Genomic DNA, 19893 nt, shown 5'->3' on the forward strand with positions numbered 1-19893 from the left:
TATGAAGAGCAAGGGCCCTAACTAGGCCTTTCCTTTGGACACAATGAAGTTACTTCCTCCTCCTTTAGCAAACCTCCATTGCACTGATCACTGAATGGCCGCGACGAGAGTGCAACAGCGTTAGGGACAAAGAGAGGCAACAGAAAGTAGAGACAGTTACGTGGCAAGGGCGGGAAAAGATTGTCGGTTTTTAACGACATTTCGTAGTGATGCGCGCCGGTACACGGCCAATTTTAACGCGCAATCAAAGAGAAATATGATTCTTAGATTAAAAAGCATGGCTAAGGGTATTAACGTATTTAGCCGGTATTGTGTTTGCCGTCCCCGTGCTACAAAGAGGAATCTTCAGAAAATCATCATCGTCATCATCATCCAAAATTTATAGGCATAAGTCACCGAAATAGTCGATAAGCGAAGTGAGGGTGTAGCGCCGCCATCGCCATCCCCTCATCAGTGCCACCACTACCATCAGTAGGAACTGGCTAGCTCATAGAAGATGCTCAGCACCCGCCCAGGGGAAGCACCCGGTTCTACGTTCGTAGCCCTCGACTTGGCACAGCCATCAAGGCAAATAAACGTGGGCTCGGCCACACCGCCTCGTCGGCCACCTACAAGACAGTGGTAGCTCACTAGAGCACTAAACGCGCCAGAGGTCGTACATTCGGTTACTACACACGGAACGCAACACAGTTTTTTTCCAGATTGATTGATTGGGGGGGTATTTCGCGCCGATGCTAAACCCCAGCTGTGAGGGCGCGAGACACGGCATTCTCGCTTTTCGCCTCCATCAGAAAAGCAGGCACCGCGGACGGGATCGAACCCGCGTTTTTACCCAAATTTTTCTTCGACTTCCTTTCTGTGCTCCTTTATGACCCACTCAAACAAGGCAGGTTGCTTACCTAAACATTTCAATTCGGCTAGTAAAAAACATGTCGTTCGGGAGAGAAAAAGAAGGCAAAACGAAGGTCACAGCAGTAACGCAGTAAATCCACACCCAGCGCCGAAACAGAAACATGGGAAAAAAAATCATGCACCCGTCCGTCTAATGACAACGATGGGTGAACGCGAAGCTTTTTCGTGATGGAGTCTTCGGTTGGCGAATCCCACACTGCGAGTATATTTCTGCTCTGGAGGAAGGCAACACTCTTCTAGAATACTCACAGCACCTCTCGGGTGTGGACTCCGTAGGCCACGTTTGGATTTGGGGTGTACGGCGCGAATCGGTACCTTCTGCTTGGCGTTCAGTTAGCTATTTTTTGAGCGGGTGCCGGTTTGAGGTGTTAAGCCTCAAGATGTGAGGTGTGGCCTAACGTACTAAATTTCCAAATGGGAAGTTAGGCCTAACGTTTTGTGGCTAACAGCGTTACGGCACGCAGAGCAACGCCATTCTCTTCGTGACGGATCCTTTGGTGGTCGTCTTGATTGATTGATTGATTGATTGATTGATTGATTGATTGATTGATTGATTGATTGATTGATTGATTGATTGATTGTAGGGTTTAACGCGCCGACGCAACGCAGGCGATGAGGCGCGCCGTAGTGGAGGGCTCCGGATTAATTTTGACCACCTGGGGATCTTTAACGTGCGCCGAAATCTCGTACACACGGGCGTTTTCGCTTTTCGCCTCCATCAGAAAAGCGGCCGCCGCGGGCGGTAATCGAATTTGGTTGTCGTCTTAAACCGCTTCGACAATGCCGAAATGAAGCAATCGCATAGACGCCGGCTCATAACGCAAGGGACGCAGGTTCGATTCCGGCCACGGGAGGCGTTTTAGGGGTGAAGCACCAGAGGGGCTCGGGCTGTCGGCGTCTCATGTCGGCGTCGTCTCAGGCCATCGTATTCTCATGTAATCACGGTAATAAAGCACCGGGATATTAATTTTCCGACGCCTCGCGATAAAACGTTACATCTACGTGGGCAAAAACGCCTACTAAAAGAAAACACCCGGAAACTCGTTTTTCGTTCGCGCTTGCTTGCTTGCGTCTGTTTCGCTCTCTGTACTCGCTTTAACTTCAAAATTCGCAGTTCTACGTTTAGAAAATCTCTTTAGAAACGCACGCGCACACACGCACACATACGCACGCATACGCACACGCACATGCACGAACACAGTTTTCGGAGTTTCGAAAATTTTAAAGGTGAAAATGTGAAATCTTTGTGTTTTAGGAAACGTTGTGAGGTACAGAATTCTTTACCGAAAATGTATGGTACAGATAATCGGAGCCCTAGCGATGGTGCACAAGCCGGGAAAGTGAAACAGCAGCGTCGAGGAGGGATCTGCGCAAAGAATACGGGTCGTAGAACCTTCTCGACATGTCTTGCATACGTAGTCACGTGGGCGCAGAGCTTCACTCCCCACCGCCATAGATGGTGGCGCACCAGGCCCTAGTAGAAGATGGGTAAGACCGGGAAAGCACGTCAGTGCGGAAGAGAGCTTGAGAAGCTCGAAATGCCACTCGTCGTAACCACCCTTTGGGAGGAAAGGGCTATGGATGAAGCTGGGACAGAAGCCCGACGAGAGCAAGGGGAAAGTTAAACAAAAAGATCTACAACAAATAACAGACAGAACAACACACATTCAAATAATGTGTGTTGTACCCTTCACATTCAAAGAAAGTTTCAGTTAACCCCGTAATGTTGACGTAAACTGTAATGGTCGTTGAAAATACATTACGATCTCCGAAACTGTGGCTCGAGCATAAATGAACTGAGAAGTTACGGTGATCGTAGCCGACTTCGGGTTCAATGACCCTGCCAGTTTATGTGGGAATGTCTAACAGTTGTAACATGTGTGCGACTCTTCCTGCTCTTTTGTACACTTTTTTCGTGGTTATTTTTCTTTAATTTCGTAATTTTCGGCCGACGCCCCCGGCTTTCTGCTTGAACTCTTGCATTGTCACTGCCGCTACGACAGAGGAATGTTGTGAGGAGATGACCTTCTGATTTTGGAGAGACTTGTATTTGTGTTCTCCTTGAATGTTTTATTGGTTGGTAAGTGTGATTAAAACTCCTTTAGCTAGTGATGTTCGGTACTTTCTAGGTGTTCTAAATGGCATAACGTTAAGTTCTAAAAAATTCGGGAACATGCAGCTTCACTATCGCAGCGCTCCGAGGAACTTAAATTTGTAAGCATGAATTGCACGAAGCATTTATTCTATGCTCGCGTGAAGACGCTTGGTAATTTTCTTTGAGATTCGCGCTTGTATCGAAACCCAGCTTTTCAGAAAGCTGATTTAGTTCACCGCCGAAGGATGTTGCAGTGGGCGCATGGCACGGCATTTCCACAATAATGCAGACTTCGCGAAAGTTCTACTTCTAATCAATATAATAGCGTAAATGGCGATAATTGGTCGAACAGGATTTAGAAAAAAACCAAACATTTGGCGGGAAAAACTCACACTCAAGACAAGCGGCTAAGAATGCTACGCATTAGTAGGTAATCCTCAGAATTTGTGGACAATCTTTTCTGGAAGGAGCTGTTTGAGGACGGCGCGTTTTCTCTTAAAATTGAAGTTTAACGATGATTTTATGAATTTTGTTCTAATGTGGAGGGATGGTTTTATGAGGCAATCTGCAGATTTTCACACAAATCAAGGTTTTTTAATACATAATAAATCAAAGAAAAAATCGACTTGTCGCCTTGCCACTTTCGTTCGTTAAGCGTAATTCTGTGACTCACGGTGTTCCCTACAGCCTTAACAACGGTTTTGTTTCACTGCTACTGCCACTGTTTCCGTATATTCGGCTGAGTCTTCATGCCGTTTACACGGGCCCGATTCCGAGCCTGCTCCACGATTTCTTCACGGCCTTATGACAACAGTGTGATAGGGGAGGAGAACCAATCTGTTGCCGATAGCGTCCGTTCATGCTGGCAACGCAGAAGCATTATGGGTACCACTACTCTCTCTATAACTATTCAGCTACAAACATTTTCAATGTTAGAGATCCCCAGATTTAATATTTGAAGCTATTGCGCACCACACGTAAAAATAAAATACAAAATACAATAATCAGCACTATTTCTCTCTATTGTCGTAGTCGTGGTACACGATACTCGGTCGACAGAAATATTAAAGGAGAGACAATCGATTTTAGGGGGAAGCCCCTTATGGGTTGGGGCTGTTGGCGTCTCCTGTCGTCGTCGTCGTCGTAATCATCGTAGTAATCGTCGTCTCATGTAGTAGGTACTAACACACCGAGAAACTCGTTTACGCCTCGGGCTAGAACGTAACGCGTGCTAAAAAAAACACCAGGACACTCATTCACGCCTCGCGGTGACGCGCTTCGTAATCCGTACTAAATAAACACCGGGACACTCGTTTACGCCTCGCGCTAGAGAGCTCTATGCTTCAAAGACGAGAGACTTTTACAGCAAAGCTGTATACCTCTACCTCTTAACGGTTTCATCTCTGTTCGCAAAACCGCCAAGGCACCAAGAATACACTTATACACTGCATGCTTCGCCCCTCTCCAGGTAGTATCACGTTAGTGGAGATGGCCGGGGATTTTTTCGTTCATTATATTTTCTCTATCCCAAATGAAAGGGCACCACTTAAAACACCCTAGCGTTACCACCGGTAACACCGATAACGTTAATAAAATGTGGTCATGGCCTGCGCCCCTAACATAAAACCAAATCACAATTAATAACAAAACACACACACACACACGCACACGCACACCCGCACGCACACACACACACGCACACACACACACACACACACACACACACACACACACACACACACACACACACACACACACACACACACACACACACACACACACACACACACACACACACACACACACACACGCGCGCGCGCGCGCGCGCGCACGCACACGCATACAGTAATCCCGCGTTATAACGAAATCGCTGTACTCAAAAAATCGCTTTATTCGAAATTTCTTCTGGTCCCAACCCAAACGCATGCATTTTAGGCCGCATTACTCGAAGCGCATGAAGAGCTGGACCCGCTTAGAGCGAAGTGGCGAGCAGAGGCGTCGCCGAGCGACGGCGACCCAGCGGCGAGTCAGGCAGTCAACATGGTGAGTTACCAACCTGGTGTTTCCCCGGCGATTTTCTCGAGCCGGTCATGCTCGATTCGCGCCCTCCGACTTTAGACAAACGGTCCAAATGCGTGGTAGAGTTATTAAATTTTGTTCATAGACATTGGTGCGCGAACGCTGACAGTCGGAGCGTAGAATCAGCAGTGTCATCGACAGCGGGGCGCCGAAAAACTTTTGTTTTGCGAACTTCATGGCTGCAGACCTAGGAGAAAAAATTGCCCAGTGATCATGCAAAACCCTAGTGCAAAACCGGTCAGTTTTCGTGATTGCACCGTCTACCCACAATAGCGGTTAATCGTTGTTTTTTGAGCTAAAAAAAATAACCTCGGACTCGAGCCACGGAATTTGCGACGCTTTCCAGCGCGAAACTCTCGTAGCGTTCCTTGACGCTCACGACAACCCCCTTCCCTATAAAAGTGGCCACTGCCCTCTCCTCTTCATTCGCTCTGCAGTCTAGGAGGCGTTCGGACGCCAGTCACTGCTTGGTTAAATTGAAGCGGTGTTGCTCACGCCCTGCAAGAACATGAAATAGTCAGACCTCACTGTCTCTTTTGCACCAGAATAAAGTTTTGATTCACTGAATACATTGTGTTTTGATTCCTCGTAGTTGTGGCGCAATTAAAGTTTAACTACTTTAGCTTTTCTCGAGTGGTCGCTTATATCGAAATACCGCTTATAACAAAATTTTTCGCCGTCCCGCTGACCTTCTTATAACGAAGGATTACTGTACTTGATTTCTTCGCAATAAAAAAGAAAGAACTGAGCTTAGACAAAAGAAAACTGCCTCAACAAAATTAACGTTGACCGGCTGAGGCTCGAACCCAGTTCGTTAGTGCACATACCGCGAATTCTACATCGAGGCCACAGAGCCCGAACGGCGAGATTCTTTTAGCAGCAGCTCAATTGAATAGCACGCGCCGTGACTTCACACATTTTAACGGGTGGCTCTGTGCAGCGAAGCGTTTGGAAACACGCCTCCCCGCCTCCCAGCCCTCACGAGCAGTGGGAGACGCTGCAATCCAGCCCTTGCCCCTGGGACGAGGTCCGGTTAACCGGGAGAGCAGCCGATGCTAAGACAGCTCATGGGTTCGTGTGAGGAGGGAGCCACTCGTACAAGAACCCCACAAATGCTCTCATAAACGTTTCCTTTCTCTCTCCCCCCCCTCTCTCTCTCTCAACAGAAGGTCACACTAGACTTTCGCATCCAGATTTTTAGAAAGTTCTACGCATTTCCCATAATCTCAAAGCGTGACGATCTTCCAAACTAAGCGCGATAAAACATGGTGCAATCATGCTATTGATGGTCATTTATACGCAACTTTATTATTCCCTAGCGACTATACATTGACCGGGAATGATTACTCATCGCACAGTTTGGCAACAACGAAATGTTGTTGTATATTATACAATATTTCACGAGTTGACGGCGTACATTGCTCATGTAGTGGTGGATGAGGAGATATAACCGTTCTATTCGTTTTTTTTTTTACGGGTGATGGTGCCTGCCCTCACGTTGAACGTTGACGTCACCGGTGTATGTAGGAAGTCGGTTAGTCAAGGGGCCGTGATATCGGAAAATACATTCGCTGTTCTTTCAAGCCCAGCACAGTGTTGCGTACCTGCGGAGCGTCGTATACCCGTAGTGCTGCTCTAGACAATGCTTTATAAAGCGACCAGACCAATCAATCAATCAATCAATCAATCAATCAATCAATCAATCAATCAATCAATCAATCAATCAATCAATCAATCAATCAATCAATCAATCAATCAAGAAATTCTGCAGAAATTCAGAGAATCATCTACTAATACGTAGCATTCTTATGCTGTCTGTCTTGAGTGAGAGTTCTCTCCATCCAATTTTTTTTATTCAATCATCTCCAATTACGTGGTTATAAGGATTGCAGGTGAAAGGCTTGAGAAATATTCATTATTGTGAAAATACAGGGTGTTGCATGGTTCGCCATTTTCCGTAATTATTTTATATTTTTCTTAATTTTTAGTTTTCCGAAATTTCGTCCGATCAATCATCTTCATTTGCGTAATTACAACGATTACATTTGGAAATTTTCCGAAATCTGCGTTACTGTGGAAATTCAGGGCGTTACACGGTCCTGGCTGTAGGGGTACTCGGCAAAGAATGATACACATTAAAACGAGTGCACATAGAAAATGAATATGCCCCTGTTCGAGTCATCGGCATACGAAGGCAGCAGCCATGCATGACAGTTGCTAGAAAACCTCCTTTTGCCGTCGTAAATCCTCTAAACCAAGGTTATATAGAGAAGGGATGTCCCGAAAGCAAACAAACATGTTTTAAGATAACACGCACGACGAGTGACTCCACAGGCGAGAGCGTCCGAAGCGCGTCAGCAGCTACAATGCATAACCAAGCAGTGCTTCCCCGCTGCTACATTCTGTTCCCTTGTGGATACAAGCCCGGCACTTCGAGTGCGCCCCCAGCGCCCTCTACCGGTTCACCTGCAACACTCCTGGTATTATCTTGAGCAATTGTAAAAACACTGAGCTGTTCGGCCTGAGTGCCTAGGAGAACAATCGCGTGTTTTTGAGAACGTCCCCAGTTTGGTCTTCGCAATGCTTTTTTTTTTTTTTTTGCAAGACAAGTGTGATTTTTTTTTACGACGAAACGTTCTCGTAGCTCAATTCTACGCATTCGTTTCGTATGTAAGCGTGCTTGGGTATCCTTTAGGTCAGTTTAGTGGTGGTGCGCCTCATAACAACACGCCTAGTTAACGTTGTGCATCGCACCGTAAGTACCAGGAGTGCTCCTATTGCGGCACCACTGCCGGCACCGCCGAGTCTCGTGCGTTGGAGCGCGCTTGGAACTTGCGTCCAGAGTGCGTGCTGGTCATGCATGCAGAAGGAGCATGTAGACACGTGCCAACAAAATGGCACGTAAACGCGTTCCTCAGTGTCCAGGACGTACAGGCCCGAAACAAGCGTCCCTCAGAACAGGAATGCCTCTTGTAGGCAAAGAGCGAGGCAGACACAGGTCGAGACAAGAGAAGGGATGAGTACGAGCGCTAACTTCCAACAAAGCTTATTAGATGCGAAGCAGCTTATGGTCGAGCCTGTTCCCTCCGCCGTTGTGTGGGCGCCGTTGTGCGACGTCCACACCTCCACTGCGCATGCCTGGCCAGGCACCGCTGATGATGATTGTGGCAGGATGCCTCTTGGGATTGACCAACCAAAGAATCCATCACGAGATAGTTTCGCGTTCAACCACCGTCGTCATCTTCCCGTAGGGGAATCCTCAGTAGTATGCGAGGCATTCCTCCTCTTCTCTCCGACGCTCCTCTCCTCTCCGGCATTCCTCCTCTCCTCTCCGAAGCTCCTCTCCTCTCCGGGATTGCGCAACGAATGGCAATACCTGCGGCTCCGCGCGCGATAATGCGAAGCAGCTTAGGGTTAGAGACGCGACGGTAGCCGCTGCATACTCCGCTGGGGGCGCCACTGTAGCTCTGCGGTATAAATGACGCGCGCGCGCGCTCCGCTCCCCTCATTCTCCTCCCGCAACGCCGCGATCGAACTGAAAACTAATGGGAACTTGAGTCGACCCCATGGTTGCTTCGCATACTACTCAGGGTTCCCATACGGGAAGATGGTGAATTTTTTTTATTTCAAGAAGCAAACGAGTATATACCCCGCTCCAAAATAGTGAAAAAATACACAGAATCATCTAGAGATAACGCACTTGCCATGCGCGAACATTCTATAGCCTCAGGAATTTCAACTCTTTAGCACAAAGCGCGAGGGAGGGGGTGCTAACACATTCCGGCCCCAGTCTACAAATCTTTTCCGCTTCAATGATTACACGCGTGAGCCTGCTTTTGCTTTTCCCTATCACAAAACGTTTATGAAAATCCGGCTTACAACCCTTTACAACACACGTGCTGCAGTGCAGCGCGAGGAAACAATCGCGACCATTCATGACATTGCGTGCGTTTAATCATTTAAACAGCGACCAGTCTGTCCTACATACTGCTTACCCCAAGAGAGAGGGATCTGGTACACCACATTTTCTGCACACGAAACGAAGAAATTTTTGTGCTTCTTGGAAAGTCCTCGGTTTACTTTTGTGTCTGAAGAGTTCATCATGAATAAGGTGGCCAATTTTTTCGGGGCTGAAAAGACTACTTTTGCACTGGCACGTGCTCCGATATTTTTTAGGTTGTGCGATACGCCGTGAATATACGGAACCACGGCGCATTTAGGCGGGGGTAATCCTGCGCGTTTTGTGATAAAAGTTGAAATTCCTGAGGCTATAGAATGTTCGCGCATGGCAAGTTCGTTATCTCTAGATGATTCTGTGTATGTTTTCACTATTTTGGCGCCGGGTATATATTCGTTTGCTTCTCGAAATAAACTTTGTTGTAAGTTAGCGCTCGTCCTCGCCCCATCTCTTGTCTCGTCCTGTGTCTGCCTCGAGCTTTGCCTACAAGAATGCATCCCCAACAAGCCCAACTTTACACTCTCCTCAGGAATGCCTCCGCTACGCAGCGAAGTGTAATGCAGACAGGATATGCACTGTGGGTATGCTGGCTCGTAGACGCGAGTCAAGGCAACGAAGCACGGCGCCCGTACGATCCCTTCAAATGGCACAACGTGACCTTCGCTGCGCAGTTCAGGAAACCGATTAGTGACGACGTAAATATCAATAAAAGCTTCGCTTTACGCCAATTCCCGCATGTGCATGGTATCCGCCACTTTTTTTTTATTATCGGTTCCGCTGCGCACGGGATCGACATCTGCGGTGCTCGGATAATCGGTTAAGGTTTTACAGGATTTCCTCACGCGCTTTTCAAGCGGATGTTTGCGTGGCTGATTTACTGCTCGCGTGAAAGACACCGATTTCCGCATGATGTACTGGCGTAAACAGCCGTGGGCAGGCCGGATGGAAAACGTCTTTCCTTTTCACACGTGTCGAATGCCCTGCGTTCTCTACTGTGAGCGGAAGACGAACTTCGACCTGACTTGCAATGCGTAAGCGTTGTTTGCCGTCTAGCTCAGCCGCGTAAAATCTAACGCCGTGTATCTGCACGACAATTCGTAACTGAAAGAGATAAATCATTTGAAGGCTAAAGTGTAAATGCATATTTTTTTTATCACAGAAAAAAAGAAATTGAATAATAGAGAAAATCAAACCGAAAATAGCGGGAACACCAGATATATCTGAGATGCCTTCGCTACACGATTAAGACAAATATAAGAGGCGTAAACAACAACTCCAAACTATTATCAAAACGAACAAACTGTGTAATGACTTGTATGCAATTATTTATACGACGTTAACGCATTTATTCGTTACGGTAACGCAAATGAAGGCAAAGTGTAAAAAAAACATCAAAAAGCTTAAGCTGAACTAACGAAACCAGACTTGCTGCCTAACCCGCCGCCCGCATAGGATTCAGGCAACTAAAAAGAAACAGAAGGGGAAAGAAATTCTTCAAAAGTACAGAAATACAATAGTTGTAGCGGTACTGAAATGCATAACTGACGGTGGGAAGCGTGCAACTGCAAAAAGCGCTAACGGTGGAATGCTTTCTAAGCGCACAAAACGGCTTAATTGGCAAAGTAAGTCGGTAGTCGTTACAATAGTGGAAATTGGGGGGTGTAAACGTAGTTAGTCGTTACAATCATTGGTTGAAGAAAAAACAACAATATTAACACAGTAAGCAAGAAGTCGCTTAATTTGGCTACTCGTAGCTAAATCAGGCAATAAATTAAAGACTAAAAATGAAGTAGCGCAATTATAAGTGTCGTCTTTATCTTTCACCCTCATGCAAGTAACCGAAAAACAAGAAATCAGTGCCGTTACACTGTGTCAAGAAGAATGACCAGCAAAGCTGCGGTGCCGAGCTTCAACGTGAGCGACAATATGCTTTGACCGGGTCGTATCTCAAGGGATGCATAAAGCAAAACATGTTTGTTTGTAATTTGCGATTGGACATTCTTCCTGGCTAATTACGTGAATGAAACTTTGACGAACTGGAGTTTCTTTTTTTCAATGGACAAACATCATGGGGCTGTCCGTTCCCCTCCCGTAGATGACCATGCATTAAAAGCAGACGAGAATTCCCCAATTTTACAACTTTCCTGTGACCTATGCCACTTTGAAAAGTAAATAAAATTCGGCGTGTTGTTAGAGTCATTTTAGTGGCTAATTTTCGTGTAATTTGTTTTGGGATAGCTTCAATAAAACAAGAGTTAAGCAACTTTTCCACGTCATATTCTCTTCGAAGATGGGCGTGCTTCACTGTGCATTCCTCAATGTGGGAAAGCCATCTTACAAAAAACAAGCTCACGACGATTTTTTTAAAATGGGCTTCACCGCTGCACCGAAATGCATTGGTAGGACGGCTTTTCCACGAGAAATATAAACTGTCATATCAAAATATAAATGCCCTAGGACTTCTTTTTATTTTTACGAGTTTTTCCAGATGTTGTAGGTATGGCGCACAGCTTTACAATACCAGGAATTTGTGGGGGTGCCGCAACATGGCGCTACGCTCGCGCACGATTCTTGTCTTATCGCTCTGTTGCTGGAGACGCTCGGCTGGATACTAACCGTAGACAGCTTTGCTGTAAAAAAATTGGCGCAGCTTGCACAAGTGGTACGAGACTGGAGTCAACAGCGGAGCGTGTGATCACCTAGCTTTTATCTGGCTTGGTTAAGTCATCATCATCAACACTAGCCTATCTAAGCCCACTGAAGGGCAAAGGTATCTCCCATTAGTCTCCAATTACTCCGGTCCTGTGCCAACTGCGACCAATTTTTCCCCGCAAACTTCTTGATCTCATCTGCCCATCTAACTTTCTGCCGCCCCCTGCCACGCTTGCCTTCTCTAGGGATCCACTCTGTTAGCCTTAATGACCAACGGTTATGTTGCCTTCGCATTACATGCCCCGCCCACGTCCATATATTCTTCTTAATTTCTACTAATATGTCCTTAGGACGCGTTTGTTCCCTGACCCACCTCGCTCTCTCCTTGTCCCTTAATGTTACACCTATCATCTTCCGCTCCATTGCCCGCTGAGTCGTTCTCAATTTATGATGAACCCTCTTAGTGAGCCTCCAAGGTTAAGTATTTGTAGGTTTTGTGAGGTTATGCTAGAAACTGGCAAGCCCGGACAGCAATGTCCGCATGCTTTCACACCCCTCCCCCAGTGGACCGCGGTTGCATGAACTAGAACCCGCCGCAACCGGCTTCGTGAACTCGGCGTCTGTAGCGCGAGCTTTTCTGTGCTTCCCACATTAAGCGCGAGCGCACGTGAACTGGCGATGAGCAGAGCACGTGAGAGATCCCGCCACGAACGCTGGGCAGATAGTTCTGGACGACGCCGGGCGCTCCTCACAAGGTGTAAGATCTCACTATTTTCCTTTGTATTTTTTGCGAGCTCCTCACGTGGCGCAGGCACCCCTGCAAGCTGGCCTAAGTTTTCTGGCAACGCTCCAACGCGAAACTAAACGCTTAAACAACTCCGCTGTTAACATAATACAAGTAAACACACGACATGAAGGATTTCAAGGTTTTTGAAACGGAGCAGCGTCGTAAGCAGGCTTACACATTTACACGCAATTTTCGAAATTCCTGAACAGTTTCTCATAAATTTGTACTCGCTAGTAAAACGATTTTTAGTTGTAGTTCGGCATTTTGTTTGCGCAGCTTGGGGCTGTTACGATGTTTCGATGGCACATACTTTAAAAGGTTGGAAAGCCATACCTTTAACGACAGGGATAACAACCAAATAACAATTCGCAATAACAGAGAAATTAGCTGGAATTCCTCGCCTATGATCCATTCCATATGCGAAGCAAAAGCGACAGCGAAAATCACTGGAAATTTTATTTCAGCGCACCCCTCTCATTCCCCGGCGGGTCGCCACTGAGGGTCACGTGATTACCGATTCTACATTGAGCTTCCTAGATTATCATTCTAGGACTCCTGTATGACAAACTTGGTGAACATAGTGTACACTGTTTGACGTCATGGCGCCACATTTGGGGCGTTTGTTCGGTTACGCCAAACTGAAGCGGTTATGACGTGCACGCGCCTTGCATACGCTACTCCGCATTTATAGGCGCATAGGACGATAAGATCCGGGGATTTCGGAGCATGACATTCCATTGAGTAAATTTGGGTGCTGGGACACTTCAGTGCACGGTCATTGTCACCGAATTTTTCAAGCATTTTTGGGTCTTCGTTTAAATATTCATTGACAATCCCATAATTTGTTCGCGCAACTTCTGCGCTTGGCAATATTACAAATGCGTAACTATTATCTGTGTCCTGTTGAAATTGCCTGTGATGATCGAAATTATGAGAAGGAAATTAGGCATAGAATATTGCTTCAGCTGTATTCGGTGAATATCCTATATCTCCCGGTGTGCTGCTGAGCGCAAGGACGCGGGTTCGATTGGAAAGGTGCCGACGAGTTTTGGGAAGAGTGGAAAAGCGCCGATTAGAAGGAGTGGAAAGGCGCCGATTTTTTGTATGTTATCATCAATCTCCATCTCTGGCATGAACGTTTTGGTCAATCCCTCCAAAACGGCTGTGTTACACCGGACAACAAGAAGAAGACCTATCCAAGATGACACGGATAAATCAGAGGAGAACAGGAGACCACAGAAGGACGTTCAATGTAGAAATGCGCCAAAAAGAACGCGTAACAGATAAGCAGGCCGAAACAACAATGAATTTCCTTGACAAAAGTCACCGACTAATGAGTATAATTCAAGGGGAGTAGAGGGGATAAAAGAGGAAGGTATGGGGAAGACAAGGAGGAGGAGGAATTTTATTGAAATGAAATAAACACAGAAAGGTCGGCCTGACGGTAGTATATCTGGCCAGCTATTCTGTGTGTGGGAAGGGAAAGTGGAGGAAAGAGTGTGGATAGAGGACGAGAGAGATGAAGATGGCGGAGAAATAAATGAAGGGCTATGTATAGAAGATGCCTATACCGATACGGTGTATGTGTTAAAGTTAAGCCGGACGGGCCTCTACTACAATATCTCTGAGAGGCCGCTGCTGCGCAGAAATGTCAGCACAGCTTTAAATGCACTGTAGGAACGCTTCGCGTCTGGCCAAGGTCCCAGCAGCACTTCCTCCGACACCACACGACAGTCCAAACGGGCCAATGTTCTCACTAATTGTTCTCGAGGTTGCGCATAGCGTGGACAGTGGCAGAGAACATGCGAAATAGTCTCTGGTACATGGCATGTCTCACAGTCGGGGTCACTCGTAAAGCCAATGAGGTGCTTGTAGCGACGTGTAAAGGCTACGCCAAGCCGTAGTCGGTGAAACAGCGTGGCGTAGTTTCGCTGAATACCAGGAGGTAACCGAAACTTGCAGTCGGGGTCCAGGCGGTGTAATCTTCTATGACGATTGTCAGGGTGGGACCAGTGATTCGCCGAGGCGTGGCGGAGAATGGTAAACAGAAGGGCGGTCTTGTCCGTCCTTGCGAAGGGCAGACGTACAACATCTGCATTTGCAGAAACCTTCTTTGCCTCCTGGTCAGCCCAGTCGTTACCAGCTAGCCCGCAATGGCCTGGTACCCACTGAATGGTGAGGACATGTCCTTGTTGCAGTGCCAATGAGCATAATTCGAGTACTTCCGCAGCAAGGGCATAATAAGGTCCTTGCCTCATAACTCCGTTGAGGACCTGGAGTGCTGGCTTGGAATCACAAAACAGGGTCCAAGCTTGAGGTGATTCACGGGAGACTAAACGAATCGCCTCCCGTATGGCAACCAACTCAGTGGCAGTAGAAGTTGTCTTGTGGTCTAGTGTGAATCCTCGGGTAACGCATAAGCTTGGAATTACCACAGCCACGGTGGACTGGGATGCAGTCACAGAGCCATCAGTATATACATGTACAGTTCCGGAGTACTTGTCTGTCAAGAACGCTAGAGTCAACTGTTTGAGGGCTTTTGATGGCAAAGATGACTTCTTCCCAATTCCCGGGATGGAAAGGTAAATTGATGATTTTGATAGTACCCACAGAGGATTCTGGGAAACCACCATTGGGGCGAAACCTGATGGGATCTTATGTTGGTGTTGCAAAATGGCTGCCGCAAAACAACTTCTCGAACACGTAGTAGGAAGAGCCGATAATGGATGGTGTTCATGCCTTGTGAAGCATCTAAGGTAGACTCGAAGGGGTTCGCCCAAAAGAAGTGCATCCATTGGAAAAACACGTGCCTCGGCAATTGTGCCCACAGTAGAGGTACATCGTGGTAGCCCCAAGCATACTCTGAGGGCTTGTGCTTGCAAACCCTCCAATGTGCGCCGGGAAGAAGTTCGCAGGTTTGAAATGGCTGGCAGGCTGTAACGAAGATGCCCCAAAAACAGGCTCCGGTACAGCTGGAGAAGAGCGCTCTCAGATGGACCCCATCTCATCCCCGCCACGAAGCGAAGAACATGTACTAGGCTTGCAAGTTTAGTCTTCAACGAGGCTATGTGTTTCGTCCACGACAGACCGCGGTCTACAGTCACTCCCAAAAATCTGTGGTGCGTGACGTAAGGTATCAGTGTCCCCTCAATAATGATAGGATACCGGAGCATCGACTTTCTGGTGAATGCAAGAACGGCGCATTTTTCTGGCGCTAAACTCAGGCCTTGACGGCACAAGTACCGAGACGTCGTTGTTGCGGCTCGCTGTAAACGGGCTAGCAGCTGCGGTCGAGTTACACCAGAAGTCCAGATGCAGATATCGTCAGCGTACATAGTGACTCTAACGACTTCAGGCATTTCGTCCACGAGACCGATTAGGGCAATATTAAAGAGGGTGGGGCTCAGTACTCCTCCTTGTGGAACACCACGATTAACCTGGTGGAGTCCTGTGTCACCGGCAGACGTGGACATGAAGATTGTCCGACCAGTAAGGTAACTGGAAATCCACTCATAGAGTCGGCCGCCTACTCCCACAATCTCTAGAGCATCCATATACGCACTGTGGAGCACGTTGTCATAGGCGCCTTTGATGTCGAAAAACAATGCGCCCGCGATTCGGCGACGGTTTCTTTCTTGCTCCACTGAAGACACCAGATTGATGACACTGTTTATAGAGGATCGTCCTCTTCGGAATCCTGTCATGACATCCGGGTAAATGTTGTTTTTCTCAAGAAACCATTCGAGTCGGGCCAGCACCATTCTCTCCATAACCTTTCCGATGCAGCTTGCCAATGCGATGGGTCTGTATGAGGACAGCTCCAAGGGGGATTTTCCTGGCTTCAGTAGAGCAACCACACGACTGCATTTCCAGTGGTTGGGGACAGAGCTGGAGATCCACGTTGCATTGAACCATGATAAGAGAGCTTTCCGACCTTCGCTGCCAAGGTTTCGCAGTACGCAGTACCGTACACCATCAGGTCCTGGAGCAGATGAACGGCAGGAGGCTGAAAGAGCGGCATCCAGCTCTTGCATCGAGAACGGAACGTTGAGGCGGTCGTCTGTGGTCTGCGGTGTACGCCTTTGTGTACGGGGAAGCAGGGCGTGGGATCCACCAACAAGCATTTTGCAATATGCTTCAGCTACCTCTACTTCGCTTTTTCCTGTGCTTAGAGCCAAAGCACGAAAAGGGTACAGTTGCTTCGGGTGGTACTGGAGACTTCGCACCACTTGCCAAATTCTTGAAAGGGGCTTGCGCGGATCTAATGAAGAGCAAAATCGCCTCCACTGCTCTCTTCCAAGCTTTTCTAAATGGCGTCGTATTTTCCGTTGCACGCGGCGACATTCTGTTAGATGTGCTGCAGCCTGGGTTCTTCTATACCTCCTCTCTGCGCGGCGTCTTATGGCACGGAGTTCTTCGTACACGGCATCTATGGGTGTTCGATGTTTGGGAGTGCTAACGTACTTCGTGGTGCACTCCATAGCAGACAGTATGGCGCTTTCTACATCGGACTCCGAAGTAATAGTTGCGCATGACTCCTCAACCATCAGCGTAAACTGCGAGGGCGGATGTCAGATTTTCGGCAGCGCATGTTTAAATACAAGTTCCCAGTCGTGGTTATATGTGAGCCAAACATATCTGCCCCGTTTCGTCTCTCCGGTTACGTTCTCCTGTTGTCACAGAAGGAAGGAATACCCAGCAAGGTATTATTATGCGTACGAAAGGACATACCTTACGTCAGACATGCGCTTTCTGCTCATGCTTCAAATGAATATATTTGCGTGACGTTAACGCACAAGCGTCGAGTCATTTCGGTCATCGGGGCTTACATACCTCCACGCGCGGACCTTGACTTCACGTACCTGAGCTCTGTGGTGCACGCTTGTTCCGGTCCACACATCATCGTTGGTGATTTTAATGCCCACCACCCCCTGTGGGGCAGTGCGGCTACTAACAAGAAAGGAAATGACCTTGCAGACTTTATTCACGACGAAAGCTTTGTGGTTATTAACGACGGTTCCCCTACCTTTCTTCGTGGGCTCTCGTACAGTAGTTGCTTGGACCTTGCAATCGTATCAAAGACTCTGTCAACATCTGCAACTTGGTGTTGTGATGTTGAGTCACATGGGAGTGATCACATTCCGACCTACGTACAACTGCGCTGGTTCCACACGTCTGACGTCCCTAGGATCCGTTGTACTGATTGGGGAAGACAAGGGAGTCAGGAGACACTGCGGATCAAGGGGAGGAGCGAAGCAGGAACGAGCAGCCAGGTTCTTCAAACAGGAGACGCGGTGCAAATTTGGACAGAAGCTGGCCGGTAGAGCATCTGTTTGTGCCGCTCTTCGAGGAATTGCCGCCTATCGCTTCGACAGCTCCAGCACCCGCTGCCACTATCGGCTAGCTGTCCGCATTCCCATGTATGCTTGGCGCATCGAACCATCGGCCATCACACCAAACGGTCATTTACACCTGCCTCTGTTCCGGTGGGTTCGGCGTCAGCTTCGCTGGGAATAATTAATGAGAGCTGCCATTTCTCTTTCGTTCCCACTCGATTTTTGTTTTATACGAACATAGACGGACAATAGCTCTCCGCGAGGGGCAATATCTCTCGCGTTAGCTCGCATAATTCTTCTAACTTTACTTACGATTATTGAAAACGTTGTACCAATATCTAAAATGAAACAGATATTGCCAGAAGTTGCAGCAAAGGAACCTGCTAAGTAATGTTGAAGCGATAATATTCGTGCCTTTACAAAGCACGTATGCAGAGAAGGTAGTACCCGTCGATGGGTACTTCCTACTCAGTAGGTAGTACCCGGCGAAGTAGGACCCAGGAAGGCTAACGATGGGTATAACACATTAAGTCGCTCGTTGCTTGTACTACTAAGCCAGCTGGGGAATTTCGCACAATTAGGAATTTCCGCCTGCTGTAAACATTGGCTCTTACCAGAGGCGTGTGGTTATAGAAAACTACTGGAACTTGCCTTTTATAAAACTATCCTGAAAAAAATTGCACGGCGCTGGTGTGCTCAAACAACTGCATACTCGTGGAAAGTTTTATCTCAGGAGATTTCACGAATAACTATCAGTCACTTTTTTTGTAAGAAATAAAGTGGGCTCCTGCTGAAGGCGTGTTGTTACAAAAACGCCCCGCGTTGTTCAGACAGAAGGCGTGCAAGCTATGCGACCGCGGGGAAATAGAATTAAATTGAGCATTCACTGTCTTCTTCGTGTGTGTTGCGAGAGGGACTGGGAAGAGGGTGAGGCGTGGGAGGGAAAGAAATAGCTGTGGTTGATTCATCTGTCACAGGAATCAGTAAAACATGAAAGTCGAATGTGCAGCGAAATCTGCAGCTCAGCATGATTTGCGGGTCGGCGGCTGTCTTGTGGGTGTGCTTGGCGAGTGACGTCCTGCTGGCGGGTCGCTTTGGCAAAGGTGTACTGGCATCATTTCCGTCATGGATACGATGTCAGTGAAATCTTGGTGTATACCGGCGTAAAGAACTTCTTTGTTAAAATATAAAACCCGAAAACGAACAACCCCAACTATAACGTACTCTTTAGTACTAAAGGTTGCTTCCCCGTAAGGAGACCCTGTGTGCAGGGGTGCACCCTTTACAGACCACATGCTCCGTTGTACTGGCGTGATTTCCGTGAGGGATATGACGTCAGCGAAACCTTTGTGCATCCGGGAATAAAACACTTTCATGTTAATAAGGCTAAATTGTAAACTATAAACTATCGTGTTTTGTTCCTCGCACCAGTCTTGGCTGCGCACCCGGGTCACTCGTGTTTGGCGCCGTGCACTCAGTGGCTTCGCTGGCCAACCACGTTCACACCGTGCCTCGGCGGCAATGTTTGAAGACGGTTCTCTGGTTCTCTCTCGCTCGTTTTACCAACTTGGAAAGCCAATTCTGAGTTATGCGTCGGGGCATTCAAAGTTGGCAAAACGAGGAATTGCGAAGTCTGTGTTGGGTGCTGCTTTGGATAGGTCATGTGTGCATTGCTCAGAACCGGCTTTAGATGATCGAGTTTGTCGCCTCCGAGATGCTGGTTTCCGAAGCAATGTTTTGAGGTCAGTGTATTAAAAAAATTACGCCCACCTCCCCTCGCGGGAACCCTGGTGTGATGCGACGCTGAGGGGGGTTCAAGCGCAAGCGGAGAGCAACCGTCGACCGAAAGGCCGCTGGAGAGCGGCACACCGGTTATATGCGCAGCGCGCCCGAAGGAGAGGAGACCGCGGAGAGAGAGAGTACTGCACATGCGCAGCACCGCGCGCAGCGCCGCCCACCGGCGGAGTGAGAGCGCGCTGGGACGCACACCCGCAGATGTTGAGAGGGCACGGCACCTGGGCACGCGCCGGCGCCAGTGTGTCTGCCGCGGCTATGACGCAACACAATCCAACAC

General features: G+C 47.9%; 1 protein-coding gene across 1 annotated transcript in view; it reads left to right on the forward strand.

Moving 5' to 3' along the window:
* The first annotated feature begins 9955 nt into the window (after positions 1–9955).
* The window catches only part of LOC144147415 (putative phospholipase B-like 2), a 45070-nt gene continuing 35132 nt past the window's right edge, over positions 9956–19893 (forward strand). Inside the window, exon 1 of the mRNA XM_077679544.1 lies at positions 9956–10075. Within this exon, the coding sequence (XP_077535670.1) occupies positions 10072–10075 (4 nt within the window). The 5' untranslated portion in view covers positions 9956–10071. The remainder of the gene's footprint in view (positions 10076–19893) is intronic.

This window comes from Haemaphysalis longicornis, unplaced genomic scaffold (genome assembly GCF_048455015.1).
Source record: "Haemaphysalis longicornis isolate Haplotype H1 unplaced genomic scaffold, Haemaphysalis longicornis Haplotype H1 scaffold_7, whole genome shotgun sequence".
NCBI lineage: Eukaryota > Metazoa > Arthropoda > Arachnida > Ixodida > Ixodidae > Haemaphysalis > Haemaphysalis longicornis.